At 33.8% G+C, this 21,305-nt stretch overlaps 1 protein-coding gene across 3 annotated transcripts in view; it reads right to left on the bottom strand.

Annotated features, from left to right (window-relative positions):
* Window positions 1-21,305, bottom strand: part of LOC145332324 (uncharacterized protein CG43867-like) — a 283,573-nt gene that overhangs the window by 152,509 nt on the left and 109,759 nt on the right. For all 3 annotated transcript variants that reach the window (XM_080177312.1, XM_080177313.1, XM_080177314.1), the window contains 5 exons: window positions 11,605-11,685; window positions 8,908-8,987; window positions 8,598-8,673; window positions 6,950-7,080; window positions 6,245-6,393 (listed from right to left, as the gene is read on the bottom strand). In XM_080177312.1, the coding sequence (XP_080033438.1) occupies window positions 6,245-6,393; window positions 6,950-7,080; window positions 8,598-8,673; window positions 8,908-8,987; window positions 11,605-11,685 (517 nt within the window). The remainder of the gene's footprint in view (window positions 1-6,244; window positions 6,394-6,949; window positions 7,081-8,597; window positions 8,674-8,907; window positions 8,988-11,604; window positions 11,686-21,305) is intronic.

Below are 21,305 nucleotides of genomic sequence, written 5' to 3'. Positions count from 1 at the left end.
TGACCAATCAGGACGTTTGACCCCACTATAAAAAGCTTAGGTAATGACCTTTTAGCACAAAAAGATCTTTGGACGAAGATTGGCTCGTACTCCAAGCTGGCTGCGCTTATGTTCACCAAGGCAGATTCGAAATGCGCTGGTGGTATAATATTGATTCTCGACTAGGGCCCACTAAATCGGACCTCAGCCCATTTGTAGATGAGGTAGAGTTATGCGACTTGCTGGGGATACTGTTAGATACATAAGTAAGACACTAGAAAAGACTAGAGCTCTCTATCTAAAATGGCTTGGCTGTAGTACTCCGGCAAAGTGAAACGTGGCAGATTTAGAGATGTCAAAAACGTCAAAAATCGTGTAAAATCGTGAAAATTTCTCGATTCTCGACGTTAGAGACCCATATGGAACTTAAAAACTCATTTTAGACTATGGATTGCACTGACAACCCTAGCTGAATCTTTATGCCATTTCCAAAAAGGTATAGAACGTCGTTCTAGCTCAACTGTGGCCCAAATGAGAGCCGCCGTGTTAAATGGCAGCTTGAAAGTTGGATAATTTGGATCCTGCGGTTACTCACTTTCCTAAGGAAATGGGGCCTCCCAGCAGCACGATTTTAATTCAATTGACTTTTGAGCCTGGAGCTACTTTGAACTATGCACCAATAGACGTGCCCATACCACAAAGACCTTCCTTATTGCCACTATCAAGGAGAACTTCGCCAGCTTGAACAGGTACATTTTGACCTGGGCTTGCCGGCGGTTGATGAGGCAGGTGAAGTCGGTGATTGATCCTGGCGGAGATTTTATTGAATGATCTAATAGTCATATACCTAGCTAGCTTCCCAGTTTTTTAAATTTAATAAAATCTTTAAAATTGACGATTTTACGTTCATTTGTTCACAAATTAGAAAAAGTCCGGTTTTATGTGGCGCACCCTGTATATATCATTACTTTGATGTTGCATAAGATTTTCATGTATTCTAATAAAGTGATACTAGCAACTGTCTAAAATAACAATACCTTCACCCCCTACCCTTCTACTGGATGAACAAACTAACCAATAAATGATGTCCTTTTAGCCAGCTAAATTGACTAAAATCTTTCCCCTGTCAATATATCCACGTATACTATATCCATTATCCTTATACTAAAGTAACAGGATATCTGTGTGTTTGTGTGTTTGTGTGTCTGTGTGTTTGTGTGTTTGTACCGAAGGATCTCGCTAACCGCTGAACCGATCGGGTTCTCCTTACAGGGTAGCTTCTCATAGGTCCCGGGCAGGTTTATAACTATTTTCTTGGGGGTGAGACACCCCCAACCCCCCCAAAAAATGAAAAATCCCCCCCCCAAAAAAAAAAAATTTTAATTTTTTTTAACTAAAATTAAAAATGAGGGGGGGGCACTTTACTTTTCTTTTAAAATCTAAAATAAGAAATTTAATTATTAAATTTGACTGTCTCCTCAAGTCCCCCTAGAGGCCTCTAGGGGCGTAGCCGCTAGTTTAGAGATAAATTAACACAGAACTTTCTTTCCGACTTATAAATAATGCGCTATTACTCAATATTTGTTAATGTCCTTATGTCTCACCAACTGATTAGCTTTGCTTTGCCTTTATGGAAGTTGTCATCCTTGTTTCTTGTCATGTACATATCTTAAGAAGACGAAAAAAGTCCCTCAATGACGTCATAAAAATGAGGGATAAGGAGAGGAGGAGTGGGAAAGAAAAGACCCAAAAAAGAGATGGATAATCTCTCGTTTTTATGACGTAAAATGCTAATTTTTTGAGGGACTTTCTTCATCTTCATATTCTAATATATAAAGTAGTGAGGTTTTTTGTCAGAAGCTTACGATCTCAATAAGTACTGGACCGATTGGGTTCTTTATAATAGGTAATCCTTTCATAGGTTCTGTGATAGTTTTAAGGCTAATTAGTTTCTAGATTAAAGTATTGGAATAGTTTTAAGCTATTTTTTTATCCCCTCGAATAAAGAGCCCGTAGAGGCTAGGGGCGTATCCGCTTAAATATATATATATATAATACCATTATCTTTTTTAGGGCAACTCTAGACCCCCCTAATAAATTACCACATTGTATAAGCGATTGAGTATAAAGATTTTCTGAATTGTGTTGGATATGTTGAAACCGGTTTGTGGCCATTTCCCTCTCCCCGTTATGGCCTGAAAATAGGGAACACTTTCGCTTTCTTGAAAAATCTTAAAAATGGTTTCAATAAGTGGGCTCGTATTAACCCCTTAGCTGACGATAACGTGAACAGTCTTAAATAATTTATTTTAAAAATGTTTTTTTTATTTTCATTTGGGGTTATGGTTTTTAGTATCGTTTTTTACGATTGTAATAAGTTTTTTTGTATTCATGTGATATTAATGAAATTTCATACAGAGACTACCAACTACTTTAACTAGCTATGTTTAAAATTTCATCGATCTACATTGAAAGGCAAACGAGTTAACGACACTCAAAGACAATCAACATTTTTTATTTAATAGTATAAAAAAAGACTTTTTTAAATGTAGTACCTACGGACAAAGATTGCATAATTAAAGGGATTTAAACGTAAAAATCGATCATGAAGCATGAAAAAACTGCGATTCTCATTTGTCTAAAGAATCTACACAAAAAAATTCAGACTCCTATCTTTATTTTAAGTGTGTTTTTTTTGCACGAAAAGTTAACGTTATTTTTGTGAAAGAAAAAAAATAATTGATCCGAAATTTAAACGAAAAACCTACGGACGTCGGACAAAGATTACATAACTATAGGGGTTTAAACGTAAAAATCGGGCACAAAGCATAATAGAACTGTGATTCTTATTTGCCTAAGGAATCTACACAAAAATTTCAGACTCCTTTCTTTATTTTTAGTGGTTTATTTTTGCACGAAAAGTTAATGTAAATTTTGTGACAGGAAAAAAATAATTGATCCAAAATTTAAACCTAGTAAATCAAAACTAGCATAAATCCTGCCATGTGGGTCTGCCCCCAACCCCTTACCACTTACCAATAAATAAGGTCCATATTAGCAACCTAACTATACAACATGTTCTACCTTGTAAATATTACCATGAATGAGGGATCTTTTATTTTTTCAGTACAGCTTTGCAACCTATAAATATCCGCTAGATTAAAATCAGTTCTCAGCCATACTGAAAAGCATCATATTACAGGCAATTTTCTCTCAATTAATTAACCTATAATAAATAAGGCAAATAATATTAAATCAGGACTAATTGATACCCAAAATTTTATAACCATTTGTAAAAATTGGTTTGTAAATTACATTTGGTACCCAAAGTTTTATAACCATTTGTAAACATTGGACTGTAAATTACACTTGGTACCCAAAGTTTCATAACCTTTAATAAACAATGGACTGTAAATTACATTTGGTACCCAAAGTTTTATAAACCTATATGGCTATATCCGCTAGATTAGAATTGGTTCTCAGTCATACTGAAATGCATCATATTACAGACAATTTGGCACAAATATTGTAAGTAATTTAATGGCTTCGTTTCACTTCGTTTTTAAGTTTTTAACTCTTGTATTTTTATTTTAATATCTGTGGACAGCTGTCTATAATACGATGTGATAAATTACTATTCCAGTATGGCCTCCAAACCGATTTATATCCGCTGGATAAGAACCTGTTCTAAGCCATACTGAAAAAGTCATGTATAGCATTGTATTACAGACATTTTCCCATGATTACTAAAATAAAAATCCTTAAGAATAATGTCAGTTTTTTTAGCACAGGCCTTCGGCCATTTGGAGCCCACAAAACTGGTTTTAATTTTATAATTTTCCATTTTAATATCCGTGGACAGCTGTCTACAATACAATGCAATAAATAACTATTCCAGTATGACTTCCAAACCAATTTATATCCACTGGATAAGAACCGGTTCTAAGCCATACTGAAAAATCATGTTTAGCTTCGTATTACAGTCAAATTTCTACATTTTCCCACGATTACTAAAATAAAAATCATAAATAATAATGTCAGTTTTTTTAATCACAGGCCTTTATCACAAAACTGGTTTTAATCTTATAATTTTCCATTCTAATATCCGCAGACAGCTGTCTATAATACAATGCAATAAATAACTATTCCAGTATGGCTTCAAACTGATTTATATCTGATGGATTAGAACTGGCTCTAAACAATACTGAAAAATCATGTTTATCTTCGTATTACAGTCAAATTTCCACAATTATTAAAATAAAAATCATAAAATTAATGTTAATTTTTTACCACGGGCCTTAGGCACATCAGTAACTATTCGAGTATGGCTTCAAACTGATTTATATCCGATGGATTAGAACTGGCTCTAAGCAATACTGAAAAATCATGTTTATCTTCGTTTTACAGTCAAATTTCCAATTATTAAAATATAAATCATAAAATAATGTTTAATTTTTTAGCATTGGTCTTAGGCACCTCAGGGCAAACAACACTGGTTTTATTTGTATATTTTTTTATTCTAAATAACTGCGGAAAGCTGTCTATAATACAATGCGATAAATACCTATTCCAGTATGGCTTCCAAACCGATTTATATCCGCTGGATTAGAACCGGCTCTATGCAATACTGAAAAATAATGTTTAACTTGGTATTACAGTAAAATTTCCACAATTATTAAAATAAAAATCATAAAATTAATGTTAAATTTTTTAGCATGGGCCTTAGGCACCTCAGGGCCCCCAAAACTGGTTTTATTTGTATATTTTTTCATTCTAAATTACCACGGAAAGCTGTCTATAATACAATGAGATAAATACCTATTCCAGTATGGCTTCCAAACCGACTTATATCTGCTGGATTAGAACCGGCTCTATGGAATACTGAAAAATAATGTTTAGATTGGTATAACAATCAAATTTCCACAATTATTAAAATAAAAATCATAAAATTAATGCTAATTTTTTTTACCACGGGCCTTAGGCACCTCAGGGCCGACAAAACTGGTTTTATTTGTATATGTTTTCATTCTAAATAACCGTGGAAAGCTGTCTATAATATGATGCAATAAATTGATTAATTTAAGCATGTTAGAATTGTCCTATAATTTTCAAACTATGGATTTCCAGCCAAAAAATTTTTGATCAACAGTGCAGTTACTCTTTAATTTATTTGCCTTGTGGCTTTTCTTGGATGTAATTAAATATATAGGTTTACAATTCAAATATTATGCTTATTTTTTTCTAAAATCTTTTTATCATTTTTAGTCTTTTAAAATCGCTAGGATTTGTAGTTGCACTTAAAAAAAGAGCGAATAATGAGAATTCCCTTCTATTATTGTTATTATCATAAACCGGTTTCAACATATCCAACACAATTTAGAATTTCTTTATACTCAATCGTATAAGCTTTTGTATCCAAAGAAACCCCTATTTCATAAGGATATATATTAAATAAGCCCCTTTTAAGAGTCTTTTTTAAAATTATTTTTAAAAGCGAAACTTTCTATAATTGGGGTCGGTCCGTCCTTTCGTTTTTTAGTCATGTTAGAATTGTCCTATGGATTTCAAACTTTGCATGGTAGTTCCTATAATAGTTAGGTAGGTACGACTAAGAAAGCGCAGCAACTCTATAATTGTTACGTGAAATTTTTTAAAACTTGCTGAATTTTTAATTCTTTGACAACAAATTTTTGTATGTTAAAATTATCCGATTCACCTGATTTTGGTATACTGATTCCTAATACAAAATGATACAATGTTATAAGCGAAGCATCTCTATTATCAAGTCCTAAAACTGTAAGTATGTCCTTAAACACCATGAAATCAAGCAGTTTTGCAACAAATGTCCTTACAATTTTGTTTAGACTTAGGCATTAATGGATATTGTCATCCTTGTTATGGTACTATGCTTAGTATATATAACAGTATAGTATAAGAAAGGAATTATTTAAGCTATATCCATTACATAATGTAAGGTAATGTAATAAATAATAATTTCACTATAGGCTTATATTAATGTACCCTATAATTTTGTACACATTTTTTTACGTTTTCCTTATATATGGTTTTTTCTGAATAGTTATGTACATTTTTATATTTTTTAAACTATGATATAATGCACTAAACTACATATCCATCAATTTATCTATCTATCTATCTATCTATCTATCTATCTATCTATCTATCTATCTATCTATCTATCTATCTATCTATCTATCTATCTATCTATCTATCTATCTATCTATCTATCTATCTATCTATCTACCTGATTTATGTTTATTCCTGGGAGGAGCAACAGGAAGACTAAATGAGGATGGGATGACTTTATCCAAAGCTTCGTCCAGAACTTCTAGGGGACTCTTTAAACTTTCTCCCCCTTGAGATTCTTTAGATTCAGTGGAGATTCTTTCACGTCTGAAAATAGTTTTAGAGATATCAAGAGCTTTTTATTATAATAGTCCCCAAAGTTATATAATAGCGTTTAATTTGTATTAGTTGGTTTAACAACTTTCTGTAGAATTTGTATTAGTTGGTTTATTAAGTTGAGTGTTTAAACGTATCAACGTAGAAAATAGGCTTTCACTCATAAAAATATCACCCATGGACATAAATTCTATTTTTATTTTGAAGGGGGTAAAATCAGGGTTATCATTAATGACCTGAGGGGGATAATCTACATTATTTTAAAAATTGTAAGGGGGGTAAAACGATGGGTATAAAAATTTCAGGGATGAGGGAGGTTGCCGCTTACTTAACCTTACCTAAACAAAAAAAAATGTACATCAAAAATGAATTTTTGTTACCCAGTAACCAAAATAACTTAACCTAACAAAACTTTCCCTTTCCTAATTTTAAATTTATTTTAAAGTAAAGGGGGGGAGGGGGTCTTTGCACGACTAGATGTTCGAGGGAAATCTATGTCCTTTTTTAAGTCCACATGTGATTTAAGGGAAATCGCAATGGAATATACCTGGGGGGTTTAGGATGGGTGGTGCTACCAGGGGGACAAGTAGACAATTCGCCGCCGCCCGGCAGGGTTATTCTCGCTTCCGCGCTTCGCGCCCTTTCCGCCCGCGATCTCCGCCGTTTCTCTCGTTCCAACTAAACAATATTTGTGACTTGAATGGATAAAGTATATGTGGATATATTGACAAGGGAAAATTTATCGTCAACTTGCAATTGGTCAATTCGTGCATCCGGTAGAAGCGGAGGGGATGGGGTATAAGGGGGTTGATGGGGTTATTTTCAGGGAGTAAGGGAGGGGACAATGGATCGAATATTAAATTTTTAGTAGTCTCAGACTTTGGGTACTGGCTTAAACGGAATGTGCAAGAATTTAGCAGTTTCTGACTGAGTTTGGGTACTAGCGCATAAAATGCCGCTACTCATTATGTTAGTTTTGAATCTAGCAGACAGAGAGTTGAGAATACACGGCCCTTCTCCCATACTTTATTTCACTCCCCTCTCCTCCCATCTCCCTTTTTTAAGCAAATGACAGGAAAAGGGAGAAGGGAGTGGGGGCATGGGGCAAGGGAAATAAACTGGATAAAAAGGGGCAGGCTGGCGTATTGGTTCATATTTTTGCCCAGCCAGCCAGCAGTTGGCTGAGTCCAATAATCTTGTAATATAAAAATCGCACCATGAAACCTCAATATATTTCACCATAAACAAGATGTGATTTCGCTTTGCATGAATTTTTTCTTAGTTTATAATTTTCTAAATTTAATGAACAAACCCATTACAATTTCCTCCAAATTTTTCTGGATTAGTGTGGATTTTGTGGCCTTTCTTTGAAAACTCTTAAATTGAATTAATTGCCCATTGTCCCCTCCCTTACTCCCTGGGTTATTTTAGCCAGCTGCCGATATCACTTTAAAAGAAAATCTTGTGCAATATCCAAGTAATCTTGACATCAATCTTATGGCTATCTTATGGCTATCTCATGGCTATCTTATGGCTATCTTATTTCTATCTTATGGCTATCTTATGGCTATCTTATGGCTATCTTATGGCTATCTTATGGCTATCCTATGGCTATCTTATGGCTATCTTATGACTTTCTTATGGCTATCTTATGGCTCTCTTAGGGCTATGTTATTATGGCTATCTTATGGCTATGTTATGGTTATCTTATAGCTATGTTATTATGGCTATCTTATGGCTATCTTATGGCTATCTTATGGCTATCTTATGACTATCTTATGACTATCTTATGGCTATCTTATGGCTATCTTATGGCTATCTTATTGCTATCTTATGGATATCTATTGGCTATCTTATGGCTATCTCATGGCTAGCTTATAACTTGCTTATGGCTAGCTTATTGCTATCCTACCTCAATACTATCTCTGCTTACCTTGCTGGATCTTGTATCAGGAGAATCTCTACTGCTACTGTTATCCTAGCTATCCTAGTTGTCCTTGCTTTCCTTGCTATCGTTGCTATCCTTACTATCCTAGTTATCCTAGCTATCCTATCTATCCAAGCTCTCCTTACTATCCTTGCTATCCTAGCTATCCTTGCTATACTTGCTATCCTGGTTATTGTTATCCTAGCTATCCTTGCTACCCTTGCAATCCTTTATATTCTTGCTATCCTATCTATCCTTGCTATCCTACCTCAATACTATCTCTGCTATCCTTGCTGGATCTTGTATCAGGAGAGTCTCTGCTACAACTGCTCCCCTGGGTGCTTCTGAATATGGATATAGAATATACTCAAAAATATTGACAGAGGAAAATTTTCAATGTAATATTGTGTAATGGAATATATTTAATCCCTAAAAATTTCAGTTGTCTTTCTTGAATAGAAGCCGAGAAAATAACGTTTCCCCCATAGCGTTACGGATTGACGGACGTACAGACAAAATGAATTATAGAGTAGTTTCGCTACTAAAATTTGTTTTGGCACAAATGACCCAAGTTTTACCTGCTTCCCCTGTAGCCGCGAGCCTCTTTTCTATGCTCCATACTTTTCATTCGTTCTAGTTGGGCACGGAGCAACTCCATCTAGTGGGAGGAAATTAAATTAATTTTGTGATAGATAGATAGATAGAAAGAGGTTATTAGCTGGGCACGGAGCAACTCCATCTAGCGTTGGAAAAATAAACTAATTTTATGATAGATAGATAGATAGATGGAGGTTATTAGTTGGGCACGAAGCAACTTCATCTAGTAAGGATAAATTAAATTAATTATATGATACATAAATAGACACCCCCCACCCAGTACATCCTGTGTAAACCGTTTCCAGGTTTTTTTTCTAACCTAACAAGCCTTTGGGTGGGAAGTGTAGATAAATATGATCTAGAGGGTAAGGCCACTTTTCATTTGTTCTAGTTGGTCAACTCCATCTAGTGAGGAGAAGTTAAACTAACTTTGTGATAGGTAGATAGACAGACAGATAGATAGATAGATAGACAGATAGATAGATAGATAGATAGATAGATAGACAGATATACTGACAAACGGGTTCTAGTGAGGGATAAATAAACTAATCTTAATTACTGATAGATAGATAGACTGGATCTAGTAAGGCATGTAACAACTCCATCTAAATAGGAGAAATTAAACTAATTTTATAATAGATAGATATAGATATTTACTTTAGCGTATTAGTTGTATAATATCATACTGTTAATAAAATATAAACAAGGATGACAACATCCATAAGTAGTGAAGCTAAACATTTATTAATAGATATATCATATATATAATAGATCAGGAAAAATAACTATAGAGCAGAGTAATAAAAATAAACATTAGATTTGATAATCACAAAACATTTATAATCGCGAAAACTTTAAAAATTAGGAATCGATCTAGCACCGCAATTTATAGACAAATCGTAATGACACTATGTGAAATTTGTATACAGTATATTTAATAGCCGTCTAACTTATAGGGAATCAAGTAAAGCATGAAAATTTGAAATTCTAGGAATTGATCTAACACCCCGAGCAATAAGCAAATCTTAATAAAACTTAATAGGAATATGTATAATGTGAACATATTTAATCCCTGAAAATTTCAGCCCTCAATCTTGAATAATCGAGAAAATCACGAAAACCGAAAACCTAAATACCTCGATAAAATCACCCCAATTATTGGACAAATCTTGATGAAACTTGGTTAAAATATGACGAATGTAAACAGCTGTTTAATCCCTAAAAATTTCAACTGTCTATCTTGAATAGAAATAACGTTTCCCCCATAGCGTTACGGACTGACTGACTGACGGACAGACAAAGTAAATTAAAGAATAGCTAGCTACTAAAAATGTTTAACTACACTAAAAATATGTACAAAATTTTATACAGAATTACAGGGTACATTTTAAGACTATACTATAGTATTCTAATTATGGATATATATATATATATATATATATATATATATATATGTATATATATTACCTTTACATAAGTAAGAAACCTTTAATAATACACTTTTCTTATGCTATACTGTTACATATATAGACTAGCGGATACGCCCCTAGAGACCTCTAGGAGCACTTGAGGAAGGGGGAAGTGAATCATAAAACCAAATTTATTAATTTAAATGTTTTAAAGTAAAAAAAATTAATTAAATTTTTTGTGGGGGGAAAGAATTTTTTTCTAGTGGCGATTTCTCTTGGGAGGGTGGTGGTACCCTCCCCCAAAATAGTTATGTAAACCTTCCCGGGACCTATGAGAAGCTACCCTGTTAAGGAGAACCTGATCAGTTCAGCGGTTAGCGAGATCCTTTGTTATAAACAAACAGACAGACATCATTCTACTTTGTATTATAGATATATATCTATAATACAAAGTAGAACGATGTCTGTCTGTGTGTTTGTGTGTTTGTGTGTTTGTCTGTTTGTAGCGAAGGATCTCGCTAACCGCTGAACCGATCGGGTTCTCCTTTACAGGGTAGCTTCTCATAGTTCCCGGGAAGGTTTATAACTATTTTGGGGGAGGGTACCACCACCCTCCCTAGAGAAATTAAATTTTTTAAAAATTTCTCAATTTTAGAAAGAGAGTTCAACGAAAAACAAACATCAAACGTAAATTTTTTTTACTTTTTCTTTTAAAATCTAAAATAAGAAATTGAATTACTAAATTCGACTCTCTCCTCCTCAAGTGCCCCTAGAGGCCTCTAGGGGCGTAGCCGCTAGTGTGATATATAGTAGAACAAGAAAGGTACCTTTTCATTGCAGTAAGCATTCTGTTGTCTCAAATAGATAGATAGATAGATAGACAGACAGACAGACAGACAGACAGACAGACAGACAGACAGACAGACAGACAGACAGACAGACAGACAGACAGACATATGGACAGACAGACATAGTAGAACAAGAAAGGTACCTGTTTATTGCAGTAAGCATTCTGTTGTCTCAAATAGATAGATAGATAGATAGACAGACAGACAGACAGACAGACTTAGTAGAACAAGAAAGATACCTGTTCATTGCAGTAAGCATTCTGTTGTCTCAAATAGATAGATAGATAGATAGACAGACAGACAGACATTGTAGAACAAGAAAGGTACCTGTCCATTGCAGTAAGCATTCTGTCATAGATAGATAGATAGACAGACAGACAGACAGACATACATTACATACATAGTAGAACAAGAAAGATACCTGTTCATTGCAGTAAGCATTCTGTTGTCTCAAGTGTTCATTTTGTTGCTCAAGTTCTCGCAGTTTGTTTGTTACCCAATCCTAAAATAAAATAAAAACTTTCATTTTTAGGATTTGATTATAATATTGTACTTATTTGTTCTAGGCATCATTATTCCAAAAATCAGATAAACATAATATTAATATCATATAAAAAGTTGTCAAAAACATTAAAAAATCAGAATGTTTTAAATAGCCTTACGGACGTTCTGGTAAGTTTCTAAATTGTACCAGGTTATGGGTAAATAATGCAAAGTTTTAAATCGATAGGACAATTTTAACATGTCTAACAATTACGGACGGACTGACAAACCCTGATTATAGAATGATTAACAACTATGACACATAAAAGTGTTTGAAAAAGGGAAAAGCAACTTATAGAATTATATTTCAGAATTCTTAGAAATAGTCGTTTTTTCCTAAGATTTTGACCGTATTTCTCGCATCGTATTATAAACGGCTTTCCGCGGATATAGAATGTACAATTATATGATTACAACCAGTTTTTTTAGCCCCGAGGTGCCGAAGACACTGTCTAAAAAAACTGTTTGTAATCTTATGATTGTACATTTTTATAATCGTAGAAAGCTGGATATAATACGATGCTAGACATAGTTTTTTTCGTATTGATGAGAACCGGTTCCTATCCACCGGATTCGAATGAATACGATAATAGTTATTTCTCGCATCGTACTATAAACAGCTTTCCGCGGATATAGAATGTACAATTACAAGATTAAAACCAGTTTTTTTAGCCAGTGCCTTCGGCCTTCGGCACCTCGGGGCTAAAAAACTGGTTTTAATCTTATGATTACATTTATATATTCGTAGAAAGCTGGATATAATACGATGCTAGACATAGTTTTTTTCGTATGGATGAGAACCGGTCCCTATCCACCGGATTCGAATGAATACGATAATAGTTATATCTCGCATCGTACTATAAACAGCTTTCCGCGGATATAGAATGTACAATTACAAGATTAAAACCAGTTTTTTAGCCCCGAGGTGCCGAATGTTCAATTAATATATAAAAAAAAACAAGGAGGGGATTTCAGTTGCACAATATGTACTTTAAGGGGAAAGTACCGCGTGTCCTACTGGTGTTAATTTTTGTTTACTTATCATCAGGAAGGAAGGGGACATTAAGCTGTTTATTACACTAGTTCCCAACGTTTATAATGACGTTTTCTTATTCGTTAGCTTATCAACTTTGATGACATCTATGAATTTTAGTTTATTGGCTCATTAAGTTGAGTGTCCAAACGTTTCAACCACTAATTGTAATCTACAGAAGGGATATTTAATGGGTATTACATTAATTTATAGGCCATTGTCTTATCCCTTCAGATCACTGGCTTATCATGCAGATCTAAATTTAATCAAATAATTAATTTACAAAATATTTTAAAATTCGTAATGATAATAATTTTGTAATTGTCCGCCTTGGAAATTTGTAAATCTCACGTAGTGCCACCAGGGAGCTACGGGGATAAGACAATGAGCGATTAATAGATGCACATTCCCCAAATGATAATGACCAAAATTACCCTTTTGTTGATTATATTTAAAACGTTTGGAAACTCAACTTAAGAAGAAATTAACAAAAGTCCCCAAATTAACGTGTGAGTCAACGAATAAGAAAACTTTGGGGACTAGCGTAATAAACAGTCCAAAGTCTCATCCCTCTCTGTATAAATTTATGCACATTCCCAATGAGAATGAAAAAAATACCATTTTTGTTTGAACCAACCAATCAAGAATTAGTATGAGTACCCTAACTTTTTAATCCATAAATCAATAATAAGTAATACGTTGAGCCAAGGCATTCTACCTAATTTACCTATATCGCACATCTGACATAGCAGCAGTAGGAATATTAGTGTAAAACACTAGAGGGAGAAAGGGTTAAATAACTGTATCTCCCCATCGTATCAACCTTGTGCAACCTTTCTATTGGGTCATTAAAAATCAACCAATTGTGTCGCTTATATTAACACAGCCAAGTAGCAGAAAATAATTTAGAAGCAGACATAGAAGGTCGTTGTAAAAGGAAGGGAGGTAGTTGTCTGTATACGCATCTGACATAGCAGCAGTAAATACCATTTTAACATCTATAGGAATAACGCAGTATTGAGCTGAGATTCGAACTCATCACCTACCCCACGTAGAGAGGATGCGCTACGTGATATGCCAGGTTTGTTTACATGAATGCTGTCATTCTTATAACATATAAATCTCTAAATATAATTCTAATAGTGTACTAATTATCTTATAAAAACAAAAAAATATCTTTCTATCTACATATCATTTTAAATATTATAATGTACATTTGTACTATGTTATCTATTTCTTTATCTACAGACTAGCGGCTTCGCCCCTAGCCTCTAGGGGCTTTGCCCCAAGAGGTTTAATCAAACCAATTTTTCGTAATTTAGATTTTAAAAATTTTGGGAGGGGGGGATATTTATTTTTGGGGGGGGGTAGTCTTAGAAGAAAAAAGAATTTTTTTGGGGGGGGTATTTTTAATTTTTTTGGGGTTTGGGGTGTCCCACCTTCCCGGGACCTATGAGAAGCTAACCTGTAAAGGAGAACCCGATCGGTTCAGCGGTTAGCGAGATCCTTCGCTACAAACAGACAGACACACAGACATCGTTCTACTTTGTATTATAGATGTATATTTTTGATAGCAAAGCTTCTCTAGAAGTTACTTTGACTGTCTGACAGCAACGCTCGGCTTCTATTTAAGATAGACAGCTTATAATCAAGTCCTAAGTGTTAATGCCCTTTTGTCCTTTTGTTCGCTTTTATGTATGTTGTCATCCTTGTTTATATACATAGATGAACTGTATAAACCTGCACTACAGCAAAATTACATATTATAAAACACAGTAAAAGTGTCGGACTGATTATGACGTAAAAAAAATTAGCCAATGAGAGGCCACTATAAATTTTACCATTGGTCAATAATGGCCTCTCATTGGCTAATTTCATAATCAGTCCGAAACTTTTACTGTGTTCCATTTTATAAAATTCTAGAATAATTTAAGTTAGTAACATAAGCATGGATCTAAAGGGATAAAACAATTTCTGTACATCTCCAATAATGATACACAAAATTACCCCTCCTACATATTATAATTAATTAGTAGTGAAAACGTTTAGCCACTTAACTTACTGAACCAACCAATTAAAATTAAATACATGTCTCCAAAGTTGTTAAGCCAACGAATAAGAAAACGTTATTAAAAAGCTTTGTGGACTACTTTGATGATATCAAAATTACCCCTACTATATATTAAAATTAGTGGTGAAAACGTTTAGACACTTAACTTAATGAACAAACCAATTAGAATTTAATACATGCCCCCAAAGTTGTTAAGCCAACGAATAAGAAGACGCTATTATAAAATTTTGTGATATCAAAATTACCCCCACTGTAGATTATAATTAAAGGTTAAAACGTTTGGATACTCAACTTAATGAATCAACCAATTAGAATTCAATACAAGTCCCCAAAGTTGTCAAGCCAACGAATAAGAAAACGTTATTATAAAACTTTGTAGACTACTTATGAATATGATATCAAAATTACCCCTGCTAAATATTACAATTAGTGGTTTAAACGTTTAGATACTCAACTTACTGAACAAACCAATTAGTATTAAATACAAATCCTCAAAGTTGTCAAGCCATACGAATAAGAAGACGTTATTATAAAATTGTGTAATATCAAAATTACCCCCACTGTAGATTATAATCAAAAATTAAAACGTTTAGATACTCAACTTACTGAACCAACCAATTAGAATTAAATACATACCCCCAAAGTTGCCAAGCCAACGTATAAGAAACCTCACAAGCTTAATTAAACGCATCGTTTAAAACCCAATGAATTGAAAATTTTCCGGTATTTAATAGCGAAGCTTTTCTATAATTATGGTCGGTCTGTACGTTCGTACGTAACCGATTGTTTTTTTCGTTAATTTAGGCAAGTTAGAATTGTCCTATCGATTTCAAACTTTGCATGCTGATTCCTGCAGTAGTTAGGTACGATTTAGAAAGCGTAGCAACTCTATAATCATTACCAGAATGTCCGTACGTCCATTTTAAACATGTTGATTTTTAACCTTTTTAACAACAATTTTTTATGTGATATAATCATCCGGTTGATCTGATTTTTTTAGTACTGATTCCTATTACAATAAGGTACAATATTACAAGCGAAGCATCTTTATAACCATGTTCTAAAAATGTCAGTATGTCCTTAAACAGAATTATGTATTTAAAAAGTTTAGCAGGAATTATACGTATAATTTTGTCAAAACTTTGCTTTTATGGATATTGTCATCCTTGTTATATGATAAAATAAACTGTATAAAATAAGTTGTATTTATAGATTTAAATACAAGAGGGATAGTTATTTATCGCAACGATCGTATTATAGACAGCTTTCCGTGGATAGTGATACGGTAAAATATTAGATTTATTGCCCGAGAGGCCGAAGACCCGAGTAACAAAACTGATATTTATATTATAACTTTTCATTTTACTATACGCAGAAAATTGTCTACAATACGGTACGAGATATTATTTTTCAGTATGGCCGAGAACCGCTTTTTATCCGGCGGATATTAAGCGGTTTTGAAGCCATACTGGAAAGATAATTATTAGGTTTGATTCTAAGTTTGGAAATACGTGATTTTTATGAGTAAATAAATTTATACAGATATGAATAGAGGATAGGAGACACTGTATGAACTAAGGAGAGAGGGGACATTGGGCTGTTTATTACACTAGTTTCCAAAGTTTTCTTATTCGATGGCTTGACAACTTTGGGGGCTTTATTAAATTTTGATTGGTTGGTTCATTCAGAAACTTTTGATAGTTTGATCCGAAACTGACGGTGTTCAAACGTTTCGACCAATAATCTAAAATTGCGCGAGGAATATTTTTACATCAATCTATCGGCCATTGTCTTACCAACGGATCTATAATATAGATGTATATATGTACAGTTATTTCTTTCATTGTATTATAAACGTCTTTCCGCGGATATAGAATGTACTATTATGAGATTAAAACTAGTTTTTTTAGTCTCGAGGTGCCGAAGGCACCGGCTAAAAAAACTGGTTTTGATCTTATTATTGTACATTTCTATATTCGTAGAAAGCTGGATATAATACGATGCTAGACATAGTTTTTTCGTATGGATGAGAACCGGTTTCTATCCACCGGATTCGAATGAATACGAGAAAACGATTTATAATTTTCCATTGTATAATATATATATATATGCGTAGTAGTAAATTCCAGGAATATCCAATATAATCCCCAATAGTTATACACAAAATGATTATCCCTTCTGTAGATTGTTATTAGCGGTTGAAACGTTTGGACACTTAACTTATTGAACTAAACAATCAAAATTTAAAAAAGTACCCAAAGTTGTTGAGCATAGGAATAATAAAACATTAATATAAAACTTTGGGAACTAGTGTAATAAACTGCCCAATGGCCCCGCCTATTTTTGGTATTTCTAGTGGCGATCCCCCCCCCCCGGCCCCCCCCCCCCCAAAAAAAATAGTCATCAACCGTCCAAGGACATATGAGAAGCTACATTGAAAAGGAGAACCATATCGGTTAAGTGGTTAGCGAGATCCTTCTGTAGAGACAGACTGTTACTTTTCCGCCGTGTATTACGATTCAATGACCGTTCCTTGAATTTAGTTAATCCCAAATTTATACCAGGGAACTGAATGGATAGTGCAATGAACAATAAACTAATGTTCATCCCAAATTACGATAAACAAAACTAGCCCTTTTCCTTCGGGAGATTAAAACTACTGGAGAAAAACTTTAGACACTGCAGGATAGAAAAAGTATTTATTAAACCATCAAATTAACCATTAAACGATCAAAGAGAGTTTTTGAAATACTAAACGATTGACAAATAGAATTTACAGTCCAATGTTCCCTCCCACCCTGAAAGATACGCATTAATAATAATAGAATTAAAGAAAATTAGACGTATTACTTCTAAAAGCGTCTTTATAAATTACTTAATAACTATGGAGAACGGCTATGGAGAAACGGGATGGGCCTATGATGGTTTTAAGCTGTTTTATTAGGGGTGGGGGAAGGGAGGCTTCTAAAAACTAGGGCCTCGGCCATCAATGTTAGTATATAGTATAAACAAACTTTGATTTCTAACTTTATGAAGATAAAAAGAAGCTCTAGTATAATTCTAATATAAAATATACACGCGCTTTAAATTTGGGTTTTACTGTGACCATTTTCTATATTTCACAAGAATCACTACGCATATGCGTCGTAGCATTTTCATTCGGGGAGGGAGGAGACATTGGGTTGGTAATTAAACAAGTCTCCAAAGGTCTATCATAACGTTTTCTTATTATTTGGCTTGGCAACTTTCGGGACTTTTCATGAATTTATATTGATTGGTTCAATAAGTTAAGTGTCTTAACGTCTCAACAACTAATTGTAATCTGCAGAAAGGAGTATTTTTGTGCATCATCATTGGAATTGTAATCTACAGAAGGAGTAATTTTGTGTATCATCATTGGAAGTGTAATCTACAGAAGGAGTAATTTTGTGTATCATCATTGGAAGTGTAATCTGCAGAAGGAGTAATTTTGTGTATCATCATTGGGGATGTACATCAATAAGTCGGCCTTTGTCTATTCTTGATTTTCATTTTTATAGCCCTCTCAAAAAATAATAAAAGCTTAGATGTCCATGAAGAGAATATTTGTAGAAATGTAATTATACTCCAATTATGATAATCAAAATTATCAATTTAACAATGAAATTATTGGTGGCGAAATTTTGAACAATTCAATCGATATTTACATAAATGAAAACTTAAAAATCTAGGAATCGAACTAGCACCCCAACCAATAAGCAAATCTTGATTAAACTTTATAAAAGTATGCAGAATATGAAAGTATTGGATCCCTGAAAACTTCAGCCGTCTATCTTGAATAGGAGTTGAGAAAATTATGAAAACTTCAAAATGTAGGAATCGATCTAGCATTTCAACCAATTGAAGTATCTTATTGAAACTTGGTTAAAATAGTAATGAAGAAATGAAGAATAGTAACACAATTAATCCCTGAAAATTTCAGCTCTCTTTCTTGTACAGTAGCCGATAAAATCACGTTTAGCCCCTTTCTGTCTCTGACAGATTGACGGACAGTTCGAATTATAGAGTAGCTTCGCTACTAATAATAATGATAAAAAAATTAAGTCAACGAATGAGCGATCGTGTTTAAACAACTTTGGATATCAGTGTATTTTATCATAATCTTATCTGGCAGCTATATGTATTTAACAAATCTTTATTTGATCATAATTTCCCTTCTCACGTTTATAGCATACGTGGATATATTGACAGGAGAAAATTTGTCGTCAATTTAGGTTGCTATCATGGATCTCATTTATTGACCAGAGGTGGATTCCTAAAAAAAATTTTGCCTCACTAAAAATTCTTTGCCTCACTGTTTTGCCTCACTATTTTAGTGAGGCAAAATGCCAAAAAAGTTTTTTAAGAATTCACCTCAGTTCATAACTCCAGTACAAGGGAGGGGATGGATGGGAAGTATCTTTATTTTTAGCCAGCTGGGAGCAACACCTTATCAGATTTCATAAAAAATCTGGTCGAGCATTGAAGATCTTACTTATGTTATTATGCCTCAAGTATGATAAACAAAATTATTCCTTAATATTAAATTATTGGTGGAGAAATTTGGACACTTATAAAGGTCATTTCACGTTCTTATAGCAAATTATTGAGCAAACGTATGTAAGGGAAATTGAATAAGATAAATGGCTGATAAGTTGATGTACATTCCCATTGATGATACACTAAATATCCCTTCTGAAGATTGCAATTAGTGGTTGAAGTGAAACCTAACTTGGTGAACCAACCAATAAAAAATCAATGCAAGACCCCAAAGTTATTAAAAAAACGTTATTATAAAACTTTGGGGCTAGTGTAATAAAGTTCCCGATGTCCACTCCCTCCCTTGACGAAAGTACGTACATTCATAAACATTATCTAGCAGTAGCAGCGCTCCACAAATTCCATACATTTAAAATCTCACGTGCATTGGCATGGGTATACACGTGATTAATACAGGCTCCTATTCGTAAAGTACATTCATGATTAAATGGTGGCAGGTTAATACCGGCTCCGAATTTGTACAGTACATGAATAAATGGTAGCAAGTTAATTTTGGGTGGTGTAACCCTCCCCAAAAATAGGTATAACCCTTCCCGAGACCTATGAGAAGCTACCCTGTTAAGGAGAACCCGATCGGTTCAGCGTTAAGCGAGATCCTTCGATACAAACATACAAACACACAGACAAACATCCAGTTACTTTATCATATTTTAATAAACCTGGGTTATTTTTTTCACACTATCTTACATTCGCGGTCTACTGGGTGTCTGTCATCGGGAGTGCACATGATGAAACATTTGGAGATGACAGAAGTTTGGGTTCTCGGAATTCTTAAAACTTGTTTTGTCCCCCCCCCCCCCCCCACCTTATTTTTGTACATTAACTGGTGTTTATACAAATGCGCCAATTTAAAATCCCCTCCCTAAATTTTTTTAAAAATATCTTTTATTAAAACTCAAATTTAAAAAAAGAAGGGCGGTTGAATTTTCCCCCTCCCACCTTAAGAACACCTAGTCTTTCTTAAAATAAAAGCTATGTCTTGCATTTTTTTTCAATTAGGTGTTTGATCACGAATTGCATATGGTAATCACATTTTTCTTATTTAATTGTTATCCTAACAAGATAAAAGTTATGCTTGAAAATTGTTTTAATAGCTGTTATTATATGTTGCATTTTCAAAAAAAAAACGTTAAAATAGAGATCAGAATTTGCGTATATTTTGTACTCATTTGCGTCATTTCTATTTTCGGAATTTTATTACCCGTCATCACATTTGGAATTTTAGATAATTTTGGGTTTTATTGTGGACGATGTGGTTGCCAAGATTTATTTGCATTATTTATACACATTTTATGGTATACTTTGTAATACATGGTCGTCACCCCGAGAGGTAATGGGAGGTCCCTCCGTCTATATAGAATCGTTCTTAACGCTATAGAGCCAAACGGATCGACAGACATCGTTCTACTTTGTATTATAGATAGAGGGAGGTTGGTGACCCTAAGTTCTAGAATAGAAACTATATATTTTCTTATTCCTTTGCTCATTTACTTTAAGGATTTATATTGAATTTGAATGTTTACTTGGTTCATTAATTTGAGTGGCCATAAGTTTCAAATACTGATTGTAATCTACAAAAGGGGTTATTTTTTGTATCATCATTTGGAATGGGGATTCGGTCAGTGTCTCATCCCTTTAGATCCTTGATAACAACCACATTTCAATCTTAAACAATATGTTGTACAAAACTTGAAAACGAGTCATTTCCCCCTACCTTCAAGTCTAACTTGATCGCAAATAAGATACCATAATAATTAATCATTGGTAATATAACAGCACCCCTAGACTTTTACTCTACTGTGTTTCACTGTTTCCAGTGTCTTTGAAACATGACTTTGGTCAATATGACCTATTATATTTAATCATTGGAATCATTGGGGCAGTTGGGTGCGCAGTG

The sequence above is a fragment of the Acartia tonsa genome, chromosome 11 (genome assembly GCF_053477335.1).
Source record: "Acartia tonsa isolate MP-2025a chromosome 11, ASM5347733v1, whole genome shotgun sequence".
NCBI classification, from domain to species: domain Eukaryota; kingdom Metazoa; phylum Arthropoda; class Copepoda; order Calanoida; family Acartiidae; genus Acartia; species Acartia tonsa.
The sequence above is the reverse complement of the archived record's forward strand: the minus strand, read 5'-3'. Positions and strand labels throughout refer to the sequence as shown.